Source organism: Fringilla coelebs, assembly GCF_963513975.1.
Source record: "Fringilla coelebs genome assembly, chromosome: 3".
Taxonomy (NCBI): domain Eukaryota; kingdom Metazoa; phylum Chordata; class Aves; order Passeriformes; family Fringillidae; genus Fringilla; species Fringilla coelebs.
Genome location: NC_140030.1, coordinates 96,803,159 through 96,820,013, shown reverse-complemented (window position 1 = coordinate 96,820,013; position 16,855 = coordinate 96,803,159). Strand labels below are relative to the sequence as shown.

The following is a 16,855-nucleotide window of genomic DNA, read 5'->3' as shown; positions in this document are numbered from 1 at the left end:
ATGAGCTCTCCAAAGGGGCAGGGTAGGGGAACAAAAAAGAACATCCAACAGTACTGAAGAGAATTAAATGTGCCATGCTCGTACACAGGTAAATTTAGAAATGTTAGAGCAAATCAAACCCCAAGACAACTGCATTGTGATATGGAGAGATGGCTAGAATTTCCCAGAGACTGTTTGTTTGGTCAAGATATTATGGCCATTGAAAAAAAGAAGTATGAACCTGTTTACATGAGCTACTTCTTAAATATGTGCACAAAACAACACAAGAAACTTTACTCAAGATCTTCCAACCTCAGAAAAATATCTAAAAATCATCAGAATCATTACAACCAAATGTTGATCTCTTTTACCTATTTTTACAATTGAAGTTTTTACCACAATCATGCTGCAAAGCACCAACCACTAAAAATATTTCCTTTTATGCTACAGAATGTTCTCACCAACCTAAAAAAACTAACAGCTGTCCAGACTCTCAAGATGCAGTGGATAGATGATGTTTCCATGTAATTTAGTTAAACTTCAAAGCTGAACCCTCTACAAAATTCGAGATCCAGCCAGCTTTAAGAGGATAGGACAAGTGTGGCATTATTTCAATCTGCCTTTACTCACTCCAATCTGCAATGATATACCAGAGCCACATTCCTTTACTATTAGGTCACTGACAAATGCTAAGCCTTAGGCTTCAAAACCTGACAAAGCCTTTTGTGCTGAAACAATTGGTCACCTGCCCAGAGCTGTAAGCATTGGTGATACAGTCTGTAAAGAGTGTTCACCCTCCTCTATCTAATCACAACTTTTCCCCCTTCTTAAAATTATAACAATATTTGAATGCAATTTTTTTAAAAGAAAGAAGCTAAATTAAGTGTAGTTTGACTACATACTGAATTTAACTAATGTGTTGTATGAGAATAATTTTAAATTAATTTTAAATAATCCTGTTAAAACATGCACATTTCATAAAGCTGGGTGATTTCCAATGAACCTTGTAATAAAAATACCTGGAGAAGAAGCTGCTGTGCAGATTATAAACTCAAACTGCAATAAAATTAAGAGTGTGGAACAATGATCGCACACCTAAGTGTTACTCTTCTCTTTACAGGAAGTGACCTGAACACATAAAAAATAAATACACATTTATCACCTCTCCTTTTTAGCAGGGCCAAGGAGCTACAAATGAGGCAGTTTTGCTTCCTCCTCAGGGTACATCCATACACCTGCAAGGCTGCACCCAGTTGCTCCCAGTTTTTACCATCTCCCAACATGTCCACATTGACAGTGGCCTCTCTGGGTGATAACTTCACAATGCAATGACAGACTATTGTATTTAGACACACCTTGCTGAGTATGAAGAGAGAAAAGAAGTCTTTGGTTCCATGCTACATGATAGTCAGGTCAGTATACACTGTCCATTTATGCAGCCATGGGCAGTTTACAGAACGAAAAGGCATGGAAGCAGTACAGTAATCATTTGAGAGGGATACGCAGGGTATGCTAACAGATAGAGCTGGTTAAATAAGTATAGGTGCTTTAAAGGTTGGATTGCATCTTTGTTTTGACTGCTAGCAGTAAGACAAACCATTTATCATAAAGCATTATTAATAATTCCTGTACATTTTTGTAGAAGTGTACGGTATGGCAAGGAAGATGAAAAACAAGCGTCTTGGCTGAAGAGTCCAATCAGAGCAGTTCAAACAGTTTTTGTATCTGTGAAGCATGACAGAAAACATTATTTTATCATATCCAGAAGAAGAAATTTTTACTGGTTTTATTTCTAGACTAAATTCAGAAACCCAGACTATGGATGGCATTCGTTCCCTTCCTCATGACTATGGAATACAGATGAAGTTTATCAACCCTGATGCGCAGGGAGAAAAACAGTGAAATCAGTGCAACCATTCTGACAGTTTGAAAAGTATGACTGATCCTTAGTTCAACTTCCCACATACCTTGCATACAAAATTATACAACGTCTTTGCTTGACATTCAAACTAGAATGGGGTGGAAAACACATCTCTGATTATAAGCAGTTTTGACAACTATGATTTTTTTCCATTTGTAAGTAGAATAACTGGCAGGAGAAAGCTGATTTGCGTTCTGTAGTATCATCCCTATTTTCATCAGCTTTTATCTTAGGGGGGAAAAGCTTTATTCACTTTGAGTTTTTCCACGTTTTTCCCAGTCTGATATTTTTAGGAGTTTAAAACTAGCTCATGTATTTCATCAAGACAAAGTCATTGTCACTGACTGAGAAACACTTACAGCTCCAAGTTCTTGAATAAGGGTGCAGACGTTGAAGAACAGGGAGAAGGGCAGTTTTAATGCTCCCATGAAAATCCACCCCTTTTAGCCCAACTGCAACTCAGAAAAAAATAATAACCTTGCTTAAAAGCTTCAAAGTGTCTTCTTTCAATGGGAATTTGCTTTTTAGAAATAGCCTCTTAGATTGGCTGATTTTGCCCAGGACCAGGAGGCTGTACAAGATTTTTCTTGCGTTTGTTGCTCCAAGAAGCTCTGGAACTCCGAAGCTAACAAATACAAAGAGGCAGGTTCTTATGAAATAGAGAACAGAAAGGACTAAAACCAATCCCAAATTTCTCAATCCGTGCACAATTTTGAAGTTTAGCAGATAACCTACACTGAAAAGACATGAGGGCAACCCACTGAACCAGCTGACCTGACAAAGAAAAAACACCCTGTACATTTGAGAATAGAATTGTTGAAAATATTTTTTAATGCTTCTTTTTAAGGAAATATGTATTTTGATTGGACTGTGCAGTCATACCAGATCTTTCAGTGTATTTTTAGCTATATCTATACTGGATTGTTTTACACAATAGAGGTGTACTCTGTGTCTTCTAAAAGAGCTAATGAGCTTCCAAACAATCCCCAAGAAGAAAAAAAAAAAAAACCAGTCTTTTTTTTCTCCCAAGAAAGAACTATTTCACTTCAGTAATATTCATGGAGCCCAGCAAAACAAATCTCCTGACTTGGTTTCTCCTGGAAATAATGACTTGGTAATGCATTGAAAATTGATCTGTAAAATCACTGGGAAAGAAATTTGGTTTATCTTCCTTTCAGATCTACTTCTGTAAGAAAACAAAATAGTTCAGGGAAAGACTATCCATGCTGAGAACTAAAAAATAATGCAACCTGCTTACCTTATCCTGGCGATGTGTTGCTGCACAGGCTGATGCTGGAAATGGTCAGGCCACTGATGGTGAAGGCAGAAGGATGGGGAGGGCTGAAGACAGCAGGCAGGCTGATAGACAGGGGTGTGTTTTTGGCAAATAGAGGCTGAGTACTCAGTGTGTGGCTGCATACAGCACGAGGTCATAGAAGATGGTGCTGAGTTGCCAACCACTGAATGACATTCTTGCTTGCAATTATAGCTACTTAAAGAATGATGGTATGGACAAGGATGGCAGCATTGCGACAACATCTGCTGAGTTCTTTGGTTGTCTAGAGGCAGAAAGGATGGTTTGATTGTACCATTTATTTGCAGGCAGCCATTTGGACTTGGTTTTGTTCTTGGTGTTTCCTTGGATGGGAGTTGTTGGACCGTGATGTCATTCGCTGCAACAACCCCTGGGCCAGCAGCATTTGACAAGATGCTGCCATTGCTCAGGACCACAGAGTCACTGGTGTTGCTCATAGCTATGCTCCAAGTTTTCAGTGGACACTTGATGTTCCTGAAGAAACAAATAAAGCATAGTTTAGAGAGCTGCAGTGTTTTCAGATGCTCAAAAATAACTTAAAATTAACATGAGTAAAACTCTGCTCTGAGCTTCACCTTTTGCAACACAGAGAAACAGGGAAAGGAGCCACGCACACCGCCAGGAATGTTTTAAAGTACTTAAATTTGTTCAACGAAATGTTAAGAGTGAAGTTATGTCAATTTTCAATGATTACACCAAGTTATAAGTCAAATGAATAGAGATTTGTCAGTGTCTGCGTGACAGCTAACAAGTAATGGCTGACATGCACAGAGCAAGATCATTGTGCACAAAACTAAGCTATAGCCACTATTTATAAAAACAGAGTTTGGTATTAACAATGCCACCATCCACACCTTGCACTGCAATTTATGCATGTGCTTTGAGATACTGCAGGAGATGAGCCCATACAATAGAGATTATTTAATAACCAATAATGTGCTGGTTTCAGTAACCTTCTTTCCAATTTCTGTTAAAAATGAGACATATTCATGTTTATAAAGAAATTTTGAAATGCCTTATTTGAATAAATCAAGCCATTTCAGCAGATATATCAAATTTTCTGAATAGTAGACTAGGTCTTTAGCAGAAGCTCAAAATGAACTGTTATAACTACTAAAAAGATAGAATACAACCACATGTTTTTCCCAAGTTGACAAAAAATAATCCCAGGATTGAATTATTGTTGATTGAGAAGCTCTCGCTTCTCAGTGACATGTACTCTAAAGGCAGGGCATAATGTAATGTGTTGTAAATAAAGGATATTAAAAGATTTTCTCCTAAGGTTTTTCAGGCAAGATGTAGGTAAATGAGAACTATTAACATTGTAGAAGTGACCACAGCTCAAGACCAAAACTTGTGTGAGGTGTTTCCAGCAGCCATTTTTTCCCATCTTAACTATAACTTTGTTTTGATAAGTTGGAAACTATTACTTTGATAAATAACATGAAAGGTCAAACACCACACTCAGGTAAAAGTTTGCTACCCAATTTACATGACCCTGGGGGAGGGAGGAGGAAAAAAGAACATGAAAAACACTAATCATGTGCTACTTAAAAGAATAAATCAACACTTGTAGAAAAAAAGGAATCTATTAATTACAACAGCTTTGACTTTTTAATACCAAATTTAATTAACATCATTGTAAATCCAAATTGCAAGGCTTGCATTACAGACACGAACTTTGCAGGGAGACACAACATACACAGATTAAGGCAGAAAAGCAAGGAAGTTTTTAGCTCATTTTCTTCCCTGACATCTTCGCTGAATGCTCAGAAAGCTAAGCCTGCCCAGCCAGCTGAGCTATTTAATTGCCTGAATGCTAATTCTGAGCAAAGTGCTTTGCAGACTGGAATGCTCCACCTGGCAGCCCCCTGTGTAGCATCTCCCTGAGACAGAACTAAATCCTCCAATTCTGAAATGAAAATTAATCCTCTGCTATTTGTTCTAGATCATGTGCAGAGCCAGATGCCCTGGGAAATCACTTTCATTTAGATACCCACTCAGAACAGGACAATATGCTGCTTGACAAGCAGATTTTTCCAGCCTTCAATTCCACACATTCCTGCTGGTACCCCCTCCCCTGGCCCAGGAAGTCAAGCCCAAGGAGGACTTTCTGCTGAGCACAGAGAGCAAATTCAAGGGGCTGGCTAAACTTCAGTTTGGTCTGAAGAGATGTATTAGTTATGTGAAATTCCACTGTGTATCAGCAGTCTGGCTTTCTTTCACACTGCAGGCAACATCAAACCTCAGTGGACACAGTGAGAGCTGGACATTGAGGCAGAAAAAGCTCCTCTCCAGGTGTCTGGCAGCCTTTTTGGAATTTCTGGCTGCTAATTTTTACATCCACTCACATAAGAGATAGGCTGCCCAGTGATGTTGTTCCATTTGTTTTTAAGTTAGTTGGATCCATCCATATCATCACTTGAAACTGCTGTACACTGCTCAAAATTACTGTCTACTGTAATAATTGAACAGAAGGGACAGAGTGACTGTAAATATCTGATATTTCAGGAAGAGAGACATTCTTGTAGGGGAATACAGTATGAGTAAATGAAGGTGGTATAGAAGGTAATCTTATGCCCCAATGACTTGCAGCTGGACCAATCACTAAAGATTAGAAGCAGGCCTGACCTTAACAGGCCACACCTGTAGCCAATAAGAACATGTGGTATAAAAGAGTGGATTGGTGGGATCTGGACTAGGAGGGGGTGAGATGGCTATTGCAAGGACTGGGAACGGGCAGTGCATAGAGGAGCTGCTTCCAAGAAACATCGAGGAGATATGAAGCTCTGGTGATACTAAATCCTTGCACTATAATGATGTTAGAACTCATGATATCTAAGGCAACACATTCTTTTGCTTTAAAACTGGGACACTTACAGCATTAATTTTTAGTAGCTGTTTTCAACCACTTCATGAAGGAAACCACAGCTCTGTGCCAAACACAGATGCCCAAACTCGTACCCGCAGCTGCTGGGCAACCCCAGCACACACGTGGGCTTGGCCCTTCGGTGTATCTGTGCCCCTTGAGAACACTGACATGGCAATGGTAACTTTGGTCCAGACAGCTCAACTGCCTCTGTTTCATATGATCAAAGATAAATGCTTTATTTTCCACAGATATAACAGCTACCTCTCTACCTTTTGTTCAGAAGTGTTTTAGAACTACTAAATTTGAAGAAAAGATCCTCAGTATGGCAACATATAATTCTGCCTTTGTTCTCCTGTTGAACAAGCAATTCATGAACTATTTCAAACATTAAAATTTTAACAGATAAAAGAATGAATTCACCCTTTCTTAAGCCTTGAGGAACTCTTGAGTTCTGTTCATTTTTATGGTCTCTTTTAGAAAGGCAATGGAAGCAGCTGCTTGCCTTGAAGTTCTTTCAATGACGCATTAAAGCAGGAGTACTTTGCATGCTAAGGTAGCCATCTGATTAAATATTTTATTCAGTCACATCTATGAAGAACTGGGACTCAAACCAATTCTCTAGAATGTGAGCTGGGCTGTACATTTTCATTTGGTTTCGTACTTTTCTCTTTTGAGTCATTGAATTTGACCAGGCTAATGTCATCTGAGTTTTGTTTCACTCATGTTTGAGAGGATTAAAAATTCTGTACTATGGTACTTCATTTGTGCCCCTCTTTACAGAAGCGGCTGTAAATCCACTGACAGCAAAGCTTCACCTGCAGCTGTCACACCAAAATATATTCTTAACTCTCCACTGCATTTTGTCTCCTCTGCCATAATTGCAGTGACTGGGAACTTAGAGAGCTGCAATAATGGCCCAATGAAATAGTTAACTGAGAGTCTTTTCTTTCGAGGATGAATAAATAAGCCAATTAAGATGTGACAAGTAAAAGCATAGTAAGATTTTTAATATTACATGGGATAGGAAATCTAAGAACATACTGACCATGAGAAAAAGAATGTAAAAATAGGAATCTTTGAAAATTCTGAATTCTTTCAATGTTGAAGTTTATTTTTGCTGCACTCCTCAGACTGCTTTAGGACCTAGCATTCTCCAGTAGAGTGGGGGCTTCAGACTTATAAAAATTTACACCTGAAAGCTTTGAAGCAGTGGACAGGTAGCCTGAATAATGAGGTGATAGAAAATACAGGTTCTAATCCAGGCAGTCCTACTTAAACATGTAGATTAACAGTTTTTCTAATTGTATTTAATCTTCTATTAATACATCCCATGTCTCTAGCTGGTATTTTAATACACAAGGTATTTTAAAAGTGATCATCTCTGTAAAAATTATGCCAGCTGGACTGATAAGGGAAGAAAACCAGAGCTGTGTTTTATTATTGCACTCTTGATAGCAGTAACTCCTCAGAAAGGACTTGAGCCATGCAGTTCAAAACAACTCTTGGAAGAGCATCATATCCGGAATGTACCACGGTCTGCAGTGGCGATGTTCCTTCATAACAATTTTATGGAGTAATCCACCTATTATTTGTGGAGCTAACAGTGAACACAGCTCACACAGTAGACAAGCATTGCAAGCCCTTCAGGAAATAAAGTAATCCTGTACAACACAAACTATGTGGGATTTGGTGTTCCCCAACTAGCATGTTCTTTTAAAACTTGGATTAAGTTCACCTGTTCCTTTGGCTGTAACTGAAAGAATTTTTCGTTAAGTTTCTTAAAAAGAAAAAAAAAAAAAACCAAAAAAACTCCAACCAGACTTAAAAAACATTGGTTCAACAAATCCCATCTGGACTCAGAATGCCTGCAACTGGGTATGATAGAAGTGCAAATCCAAGACGGAATAATGCAGTGGAAACTTAGTATAACCGAATATATTAGTACAGATAATTTATAGATTTTTAGAAGACAACAGAGAGAACAGCCAAGTGTTGAGGGTTATTTTAACCACATAAGAAAAAAAAAAATACCCCAAATCTGTAACTTGCACAAAATGAAAACTAAACTGTTGTAAGACTTTAGATTTTTATTTAAGTTAGGAAAGAATTCAAATTTCATTTCAAAGTTATCTAAAGCTTTTTGGCTGTAGTCAGCATTGCACCACTCAGCCAGCTGAACCAGCCCAGGCTTTATGGACTTCAGAGACCTGTCACCTACAAAGCATCATAGTCCTGAGATAAACACAATGTCCAAAGTAACAAAAATGTATTTTCATGTTAAAATTCATCCAAACTACCTGGATTCTAGAAGCAGTACATTTCTAAAATAAGCAACATTTAACAATCCCAGTGGTAACTGGTAAGGCTCCTTCCAGATGAAATACCATAATGGCCTTGCAGTCCTTTAAGATGCTGAAGTTTTCCAATGTGGCCAATAGTCTTACAGTCTGAAAATTCAGTTAAATCCTCTACAGCCTTTGTCTGCTGTGCCAGCCAGTGCACAGCCACTCTAAAGGAGGGTTTGCTCCTCTTTCACATTACCAGAATTCTTGGTATCTTTGCTTTTTCTCCATGCCCAGAGAAGTAACAGGTGGTGCCTGGTGTTTGATACTGGGTTTCATGGGAGATGTCTACTTATCTATCACTGCAATGGTCTTTAGCAAGTCAGACAGCTTTTTAATGCTTCATGGTTGTTGATCTCCATTTTGGCTCCAAGCTAAACATTCTTCAAATTCTCCAGCTCTTACTCCAATGCTATCATATGTGGTGCTTGATTTTTCTCAATACCTCAAATCTTGATCTTTCATTTCAGCTGTTAACCCCTACCTCTTCCCTGAAAAGCTTTCTCTGTACAAAATAAAGGCTCTTCCCAGAACGAGCCATCCCTGTACTCTCCTTTTTTTTCCTCCAGGTATTTCAAGTACTTTAAATATAAGCATTTCAGCTTCAGGAAGTCTCAAATTCTTATTTCATCAACGAGCAAGTTTACCTGGTGTATTTATTAATGCAGCCATTTCACTTTGAGAATTGGTACAACACAGCTCCTATTTTTAAGAAATGCCATTATTGTCAGTGTGTTTTCTTCACAGTCTATAAATACCCATATTCTCAACTAATGTCACCTTATTAACAAGCAGATTTTCAGCAATCTAAGTCCTTGTTCCATGAGGTAGTAGTTAGCAATTGTGAAGCAGAAGAAGTTTGGAGAGGGGAAATTTCCCCTCCTCCTAGTGCTCTGAGAGCCAGCTGTCCCTGCCATCCCTCTCCACAGCCTGCGAGGCTTTGAAGCTGTCCTGTTCTGAACCTGAGACTCTATGAGTTCATTTCCTGTGTTGCTGGCTCGGGAACCGCAATTCCTGTGACAGGGAGTTTCCAGATGTCACCATGCCAGCACCATGGCTCACGTACAGATGGGCACTGGCAACCAGTGCTGCCAAGCTGGCACAAGAACCAACCCACCAAAGACAGCTATGGGGTGAGAGGGAGCTGGGAAAGACTGCAAAGGATGGGAAAACCAATCTCTTCAGACCCTCAGAAATAGATTTTCCTTTGCTTTTAAGCTAAAGTTCCTTCTTCTGGCACAGAGAATAAAACAACAGCAGACCATTTCCAGAAATCATTTGCAGGGCCTCAACTACAGAAATCAATGGTAGTGCTTTAACTACGGAGTCTTTTAGAAGTCAAAATTTACCATAGATATAATCAGACTATAGATAGAATCAACAACAAGGAGCTCTGAAATCTCTTCCAGAAGTTTTAATTTTAAAAAAAGAAAAAAAAGCATATCTATGTAGGGAAAATGGAAGAAAATGTATTTAAGTCCAAAAAAGCTTCAAATACTCTGAGTTTTGGAATGAGATACAGCTACAACCAGAAATTATTAGAACCACACTACTTCAAGAAAAAATGTGCATAGTTCTGGAAAGCAGGTGTATACCTCAGCAGAGTTTAAGAGCCCAGAAAGCTGTTAAAAACCCCCAAACATTGCTTACAACTGCCACACTGTCATCTTAAATCTTATTGTCATCTTAAACCTTATTTAAACAACTTACTGACTTTCCATTACCATATGAAAGACTTCAAAGTTTTTGTAATTGCAAATATTCTGACCCAAAATAGCTCTAATGCTGCTTACACAGGATTGGAAGAAACTAAAATATTACTCTTTCTGGCTGTAAGAAGAGTTACTTGCACTGAGAGTTCCACGGGTTCCTACTTAATTATGCTGTGGGACTAATACTGAAATTATTACAGCTTTAAAGAGACAAAAAAGCAACACTTTAAGGTACTGCCCCAGCTATACCTACCAGCACCCTGGCTATATAAATGTTACCTAAGAGGTTAAAAAACCTCTCCACCATCTGCTTAGAATCACTTTTTGGTTTCTGTCCAAATTTAAAGGCTATGTTTGAACACAGAAACATAGTAATAAGAATTGTTACTAATATTAGCATTTTTCTTCCATTTTTAATAGGAGCACTAATATAATCTCCCTCTACAGTACATTAAAGAAGGCAAAGAATCAGTGAGACCATCAGGGCACATCAGGCAGGTACACACTGGCAGTCACACCTATTTGATACAGGCAGGTACACACTGGCAGTCACACCTATTTGATAAACACAGAGCATTTTTACACTTGGCTACAGAAAACACAGTAAAGCACTTTTACACTATCAGTCCAGCAGTAATTTTCTTCGAAAAATAAACATGGGAGTTGTTTGGTCCCGTCCCCCCCGCTTAATTTCCAAAGCGTGAGTGGGTTTAAAGTCTCCCATTTGCTGAGCCGCGCTCTGAAGGTGAAATGATAAACCTCGTACACCACTTTTATGACAGCGTATCTACCCCAAGAGCCGGATCTCGACTCGGGGCGAGGGAGGAGGCTTTGCTTTCTCACCAAAATCTTCAGCGCTGGCAGAGTCCTGCGCTAAGCTCTCCGGCATTTCTACCCAGCTGAAAAGTCTCTCACAGTCCCCAGAATCCACTTACGTTACAAAGTAGCACTGCAGTGTAAATAACGCAGAGTTAAATCTCCATCCCCGCGCTTTCTTAAGGCATGGCCAGGTCCGAAGCGACCCAAAGGGACGCAGCTTTTGCCACTCACCAGCCACAAATCGGGGCAGATGGGCAGAAAGGAGGTGGCAGCCCGGTCTTGATCCAGGTATCCCTCGGCTCCGAGCCCGCTCTCTCCGCAGACGAAGCCGCTGCTCCGCTCGCCCCAACACCGGCCCCAAGCGGGGAGTGCCGGCAGCCGCCCCTCCCCGCGGCAGGTCCGGGCACTGGCAGCGCTCGGCGGCTCCTCCCTGCTCCTGCCGCGGGAGCCCCGGGCCGCTCCCCGCCCTCGCTCCCAGCCCCCTCGGATCGGTTCGGGCGCGGGGCCGAGTTCGGCCGCCTCACCTGCCCGCGCCCACCGGGGCTGCCCGCGGCTCCGCGCCTGCCTCTCCACATGTAGAACACGAGCGGCACTGCCTTGGCACCGGCTGCTACAAAGGGAAAAAGCCGAGGAAGGCGGGAGACTGAAAACAGCTCCGGGGCTCATTTAGAGTGCTTTTCAAACTCACTTCAGCCCTCATTAGCTCCTGGCAAGGGCTTCCCTTCCCCCCCCCCGCCCCCCCCCCCCCCCCCCCCGCCACGAGCACCAAGCTCTTACTTCATCCTTAGTTGTCAGGCCAAATATTGGTGTGTGGCTACCCATCTCCAAGAAGTCTCCAGCAACGGAATACCTACTGGGATTTAAGGGCCTTTACCCCACCAGATTTTATGATATTTGTACCTAAAAAAGCTTCACCCATAAAGGAGTACTTGAGAACCTGCAGTTCATCTCCACATACATCTCAGATAACAATTCTTTATAAGACTTTATAAATACAAACATAATTATTACAGACTATTACTGCAAAAAACTGAAAATTTCATGGTTCACAACTCAAAATGAAAAAATAGAGATTACCAAAGTCTGGAGACAGTTAAAACCTCAGTTCTAGGTATTAATGTGGGGAACAAGGTACTCGCTCACTTAGCAGAGGTGTTCTATGAGGAGCTTAAAATCCTACCAGAGGCAGTGCTGCTACAAACAGGTCTCAATCTGTGGTTTACTAGGATATTATGTTCAAACTAACTACAAAAGCCCATAGGCTCACAAGCCTTGTGTTTTGGGAGCCAACTCCTGGTTTTTCCTCAGCTCTGGGTATCCAGAACTGGCATCCTCCTGGGGCAGATCTTGTGAATCAGTCTCTGTGAATCCAAAGTAGATCACAATTCACAGGCATCTAACTGGCTTTTAGAAGTGCTCTCCTTACTCTCTATTGAAATACAGGAGTTCTCATTTCAGGGTCAAGTTGAACTAGCTGGAGCAAAATTAATTGCTCATCTATAAACATCTTTACTCTTTGTAAAGCAAAAGATTTAACCAAAGGAAACACTGAAGCGTGATTTCCCTTAGCATGACCTCAGAATTATGCATTCCAATTGTGATACAAGTTTTTACACAAGGCAGCTTTTCCTGCGAATTTGATCTGGTCTTTAACAGGTGGTGAGAAACTGTGCTGCTTCCCCACTTGTAAGGGGAAACTCTTTTTTTGTTAAACCTGTCTTCCTTGACTTTCTCACTGAGCTTAAACTGGGAATTTCACTGGCATCAGCTGCCATATCCACCTCCCCCACACCATCAGTATCCCATCTAGAAAATAATTTTTCTAATATTAATGGATTCTCTAACAGAAAACTTGCTTTCTATCCAAGGTAGAATCATTCACTGTTAATGATCTAGGACAGATTTTATGTAAGAAATGTATTTTGCTCAAATCTATTTATTAAGCAAAACAGCACTACTACAAAGCAAGTAACTCAACCATAATTCAAAATGAAAGTAGGGTGGCAACACAGTATTCACTTTCTGAATATCTGAAACACATAATATAGCCTGGAAGCACCAGAAGAATAATCTCAAAGTTACTTTTCCAAACTCACACAACTCTATGTATTTTTGAAAAACATACCTACTAATAAAAGTATTTCTGAAATGTGTCAATATTACTGTGTATCAGTTCACTGCAGATATTGTGTCCCTTGTATTTGCTAGTCACCTAAAAGAAATGACAAGAGGCACATATTTGCTTACTGCTTTTATATCTAGGAGGAAAAGGACTATAAAAATCTAAAGGATTACAGTCTATTAAGACCCTTAAGATTATATGTACTGCAGAAAATTGTGTTAGTTTCTTAGCACATAAATTTAATGCAGATACTTTGTTCCCAAGGGTGACAGTAAAACAAATGTATAATGTATGTTCAGACATTTGTTTAATAAAAGTATTTATCCAAATGGGATTTAAATAGTGTATCATATATTAGAATTACAGCCTTGTAGTAGATTATTGCCCTTACAGTATCTGAAAACCAAACTCAATATTAAGTGCTGAGAAACATTTTCCCCATGCTACACTTAGGTCCTGCAGAGCCTTGGTTGCCCTGGGTACCCCTAACACATTCCTGGTTTGGACATTTCCATTATCCACCCTTTAACATCCCCTTCTGCATCACTTCTAATGTTGCTACTCATCCCACCATTAATCTCCAGTGATAGCAGACAACTGCTGACTTCTTTATTTGCAAGTGATTAAAAAATACAACTAAGCCCTACAGCATATGGAATGCAGGTCCAGTGAAAAAGGATGGAAGAACTTAATGTGATTCAAGGCAGACCAGGAATGTCAGATTTGATCTGTGGAAGCCTCAAGAGGATAAATGAGTTTATTCTATAAACTGTGCTATTCACTGCCTGGAAATGCATCTATGCAGGGAATCTGGAGCACATCTGCACTACTAGTTCAGCCTTGGTTTAATTCAAAATGATCCTCAATGCATCAGGAAGTTCTGTCCATAGGCATATGGATCTGCCAATACATTTTACAAGTACTTTGATTGTTCAGCAAAGAAAAACTCTTTAACTTAGAGAAAGCATCTCTTATAATAACCATTTTTCTATCATAAGTTGTGGTTTTTTAAATTGAGATTTTAAAATAACATTTTTCACAGTACACTTATACAAATAAAATCAAGTAGCAGTAAAAAGACTAAAGACTAATACAGTTCCCAGACTTATGTATACTATACTTCAGAAAAAGATAATGAAGATAACCGTGGTAGACTCAAATGAGCTGCAGTCTGTGCAAGAAAATGAGCCTAAAAAACAGAAGCTTGTATTTACAAAGCAGGACAGAGTGTTGTAATGCATGAAGTTTTCTCTCTTCAAACAAGATACAAAGAGCTGCAGTACTTGGCCATGACCCTTTCATAGCCTCTCCTAAACTGAAGACATGAGGCAATGCCATTGAGTGCATCCACTCCTCTGACCTCTGTCTGCCCATGATCAAGAGCCACCCTTCCACCACAGGAAGTGCAGCTACACCTTGAACCTTCTCCTGGCTGAATGCCCTCACCTGCCTCTCTGAGTTTAATATGACATTATTTACAGGTTCTTGTCACAATGCCCCTTTTCCAAAGAGAGATCCAGAAGAAGCTGAAAGACTTTGAACGTTGCATGTTAATAAGAGAGCCAGTGGAAGTCTTGGGTATTCTGCGGACAAATGGGTGATGAATGGCTCAGCAAGTGCTCAGAAAAAAAGTGCAGAGGCTTCCAAAATCTTTGAAAGCTAGACAGAAGGCACAAGAGGTGCTGTAGAAATTCTGATGAATTGCTAATGAACTGGGGAGAATAAGGGTATACAGAATAAAAGAACCAATTAAAGGTTAAAATGACAAAATGAATTCTGCACGTGGCAGATGTACTCTGCACATATTTTATTACAGCTACATTGAATTTTTATTACAATTCCTATCCACCTCCAGAATTTCCTGGCTGGTGGGCTTTTTTTCTTGGATGCAAAAGTCTCTGTTGCCTTTTAGATGCCACAGCCCAGTACTCACAGTAGGCAATTTACCAAATGCCTTTTAAAATAAACAACATAGCAGGAAAAATATTGGTTGGTAGGAACCAACCATTCATTTACTACTTTTCATACTAAAGTATATTTTTGTGCAACACTTGAGCTAATATGAACGTAGCAGGACCTAATTTAATTACTCAGAGGCCCACAGGGCACAGACCAGGAACTTCCAGCTTCTAGCAGCACTTGGGATATGCCAGCACTGCACTGAGAAGTTAATTGGGCTGAGTCAGCTTGATCCATCAGCGATTACAAGGTCTAGACTGCCACTGATACTCACACCTGACAACCTGCAGAGAGATCCAAGAGCCTACATGGTGTTCCCAAGCGCTCTTGGGTCCAGAAATATGAGGCATAGACACAAAGTGACCTGAGACTGCAGCCATGCCAATGTGAGCTGTCTGCTCCTAAGCATAAACAGAACCTGAAAAGAGAATGCCTGTGTCCATAAGGAAATGAAGTTGGAAACTCTCAAAATTGGCATTTGGAAGCCTCTGAACATTGGAGTTAATTGACAACCGCTGTTACCCTCCAGAGAAGAAAGTAAGTATTGCAAAATATAAAAACAAAAGTAGCCAGCAATGAAAATCTGGCACTTCAATCTGTAGGTTTATTTATTTGAGATACAGGCTGAAGAAAATGCAGTGACTGAAATTCAAGGTATTAAAATCTGCATCCTCTTACACTGGTATTCTTCTATACTGTTTTTTCTTCCCCTTGAAGTGTAGAAGACAGACCTTCTTATAATTACATGTAATACTGTAAGCAAAACTGATTCAATATCATCATATACCTATGGCAGAAGCCTTAAGTACACTTACAGACTCTTCTACTTACAGACTGCTGCCTCCACAAAGATGAAATATTGTCTGATCAATAGAGGACATGAAGCAAATTGATTGTCCTTCTCCAGCTTCCACTCATCCAGACTTTATCATAAAATCTTTCATAATTGATAACCTGGAAAAGGGCTGAGAATTGAGGGAGTTTACAGGCTGAGAAATCTTTAAACCTTGCAAAGCAGTCTTTCTCCAGCGCTAGTGACAGGGGAACAGTTCAGACATGCTCACTGTTCATGCTCTATTCCTTGTGGTTGTGTTTTGGGCTTTGGTTTGTTTGTTTTAGTTGTTTGGGGTTAAGATATGCAAAGGACATCTGGCTTGGATCTGGAAAATTTAAACTCCACATGTAGCAGGCTAGGGCCTGCTAGGGCCCCGTGGAGGGCTGAAGCCTAGAGAGAGGAAATGCCAAGTCATGGTGAAAAAGCCAGAAGTCCCTCTCTTCCGCCTTCTGGACCCCAGTTTATCTCTCTGTAACTCCCCAGGTCACTTCTCCTTAACCCCTGCTATTGGACAATTTCTGATCCCCTCTAGCCTTATATAATGGGCTGTTTTAGCCCATTCTGGCCAGAAGAGCCATTGCTGGAACCCTCCACAGACCCCCCAATAAAACCATCACTATGGAACTCCACAACAAGTCTTCTCTTCGTGTCTGCTTCCCGGCTAGTCTGAGCACCTTAGCAAGCAAAAGAGCTGGAAATCATAAAAGAGCTGATAAATCAGTAATGAGCTGATATCCTTTAGGCTTGCTAAGGCTGCCTGCGGCTAAGAGCAGCTTGGGTACTCGACAGTCTGTCCCCAATGGACTGAGCTATCCGGCCCTGTGCCGCCTGCTCAGGGGCAAACCAGTCCAGCAGGAAGCCAGAATATCCACACACTACATTCAATAAACCAGATACCAATTTATTCTTTTTAATATGCTGGAAACTGGACATTTAAGGCACATCAGCTTAAATAACACAAAGTCAAAGCACAGAAATA

The 16,855-nt window shown here is 40.3% G+C and overlaps 1 protein-coding gene across 2 annotated transcripts in view; it reads right to left on the bottom strand.

The window, feature by feature from the left end:
• DISP1 (dispatched RND transporter family member 1) overlaps positions 1-16,855 on the bottom strand; it is an 87,492-nt gene that overhangs the window by 28,381 nt on the left and 42,256 nt on the right. For both annotated transcript variants that reach the window (XM_084202921.1, XM_084202922.1), the window contains one exon: positions 3,159-3,689. In XM_084202921.1, coding sequence (XP_084059047.1) covers positions 3,159-3,652 — 494 coding nt within the window. In that variant the 5' untranslated portion in view covers positions 3,653-3,689. The remainder of the gene's footprint in view (positions 1-3,158; positions 3,690-16,855) is intronic.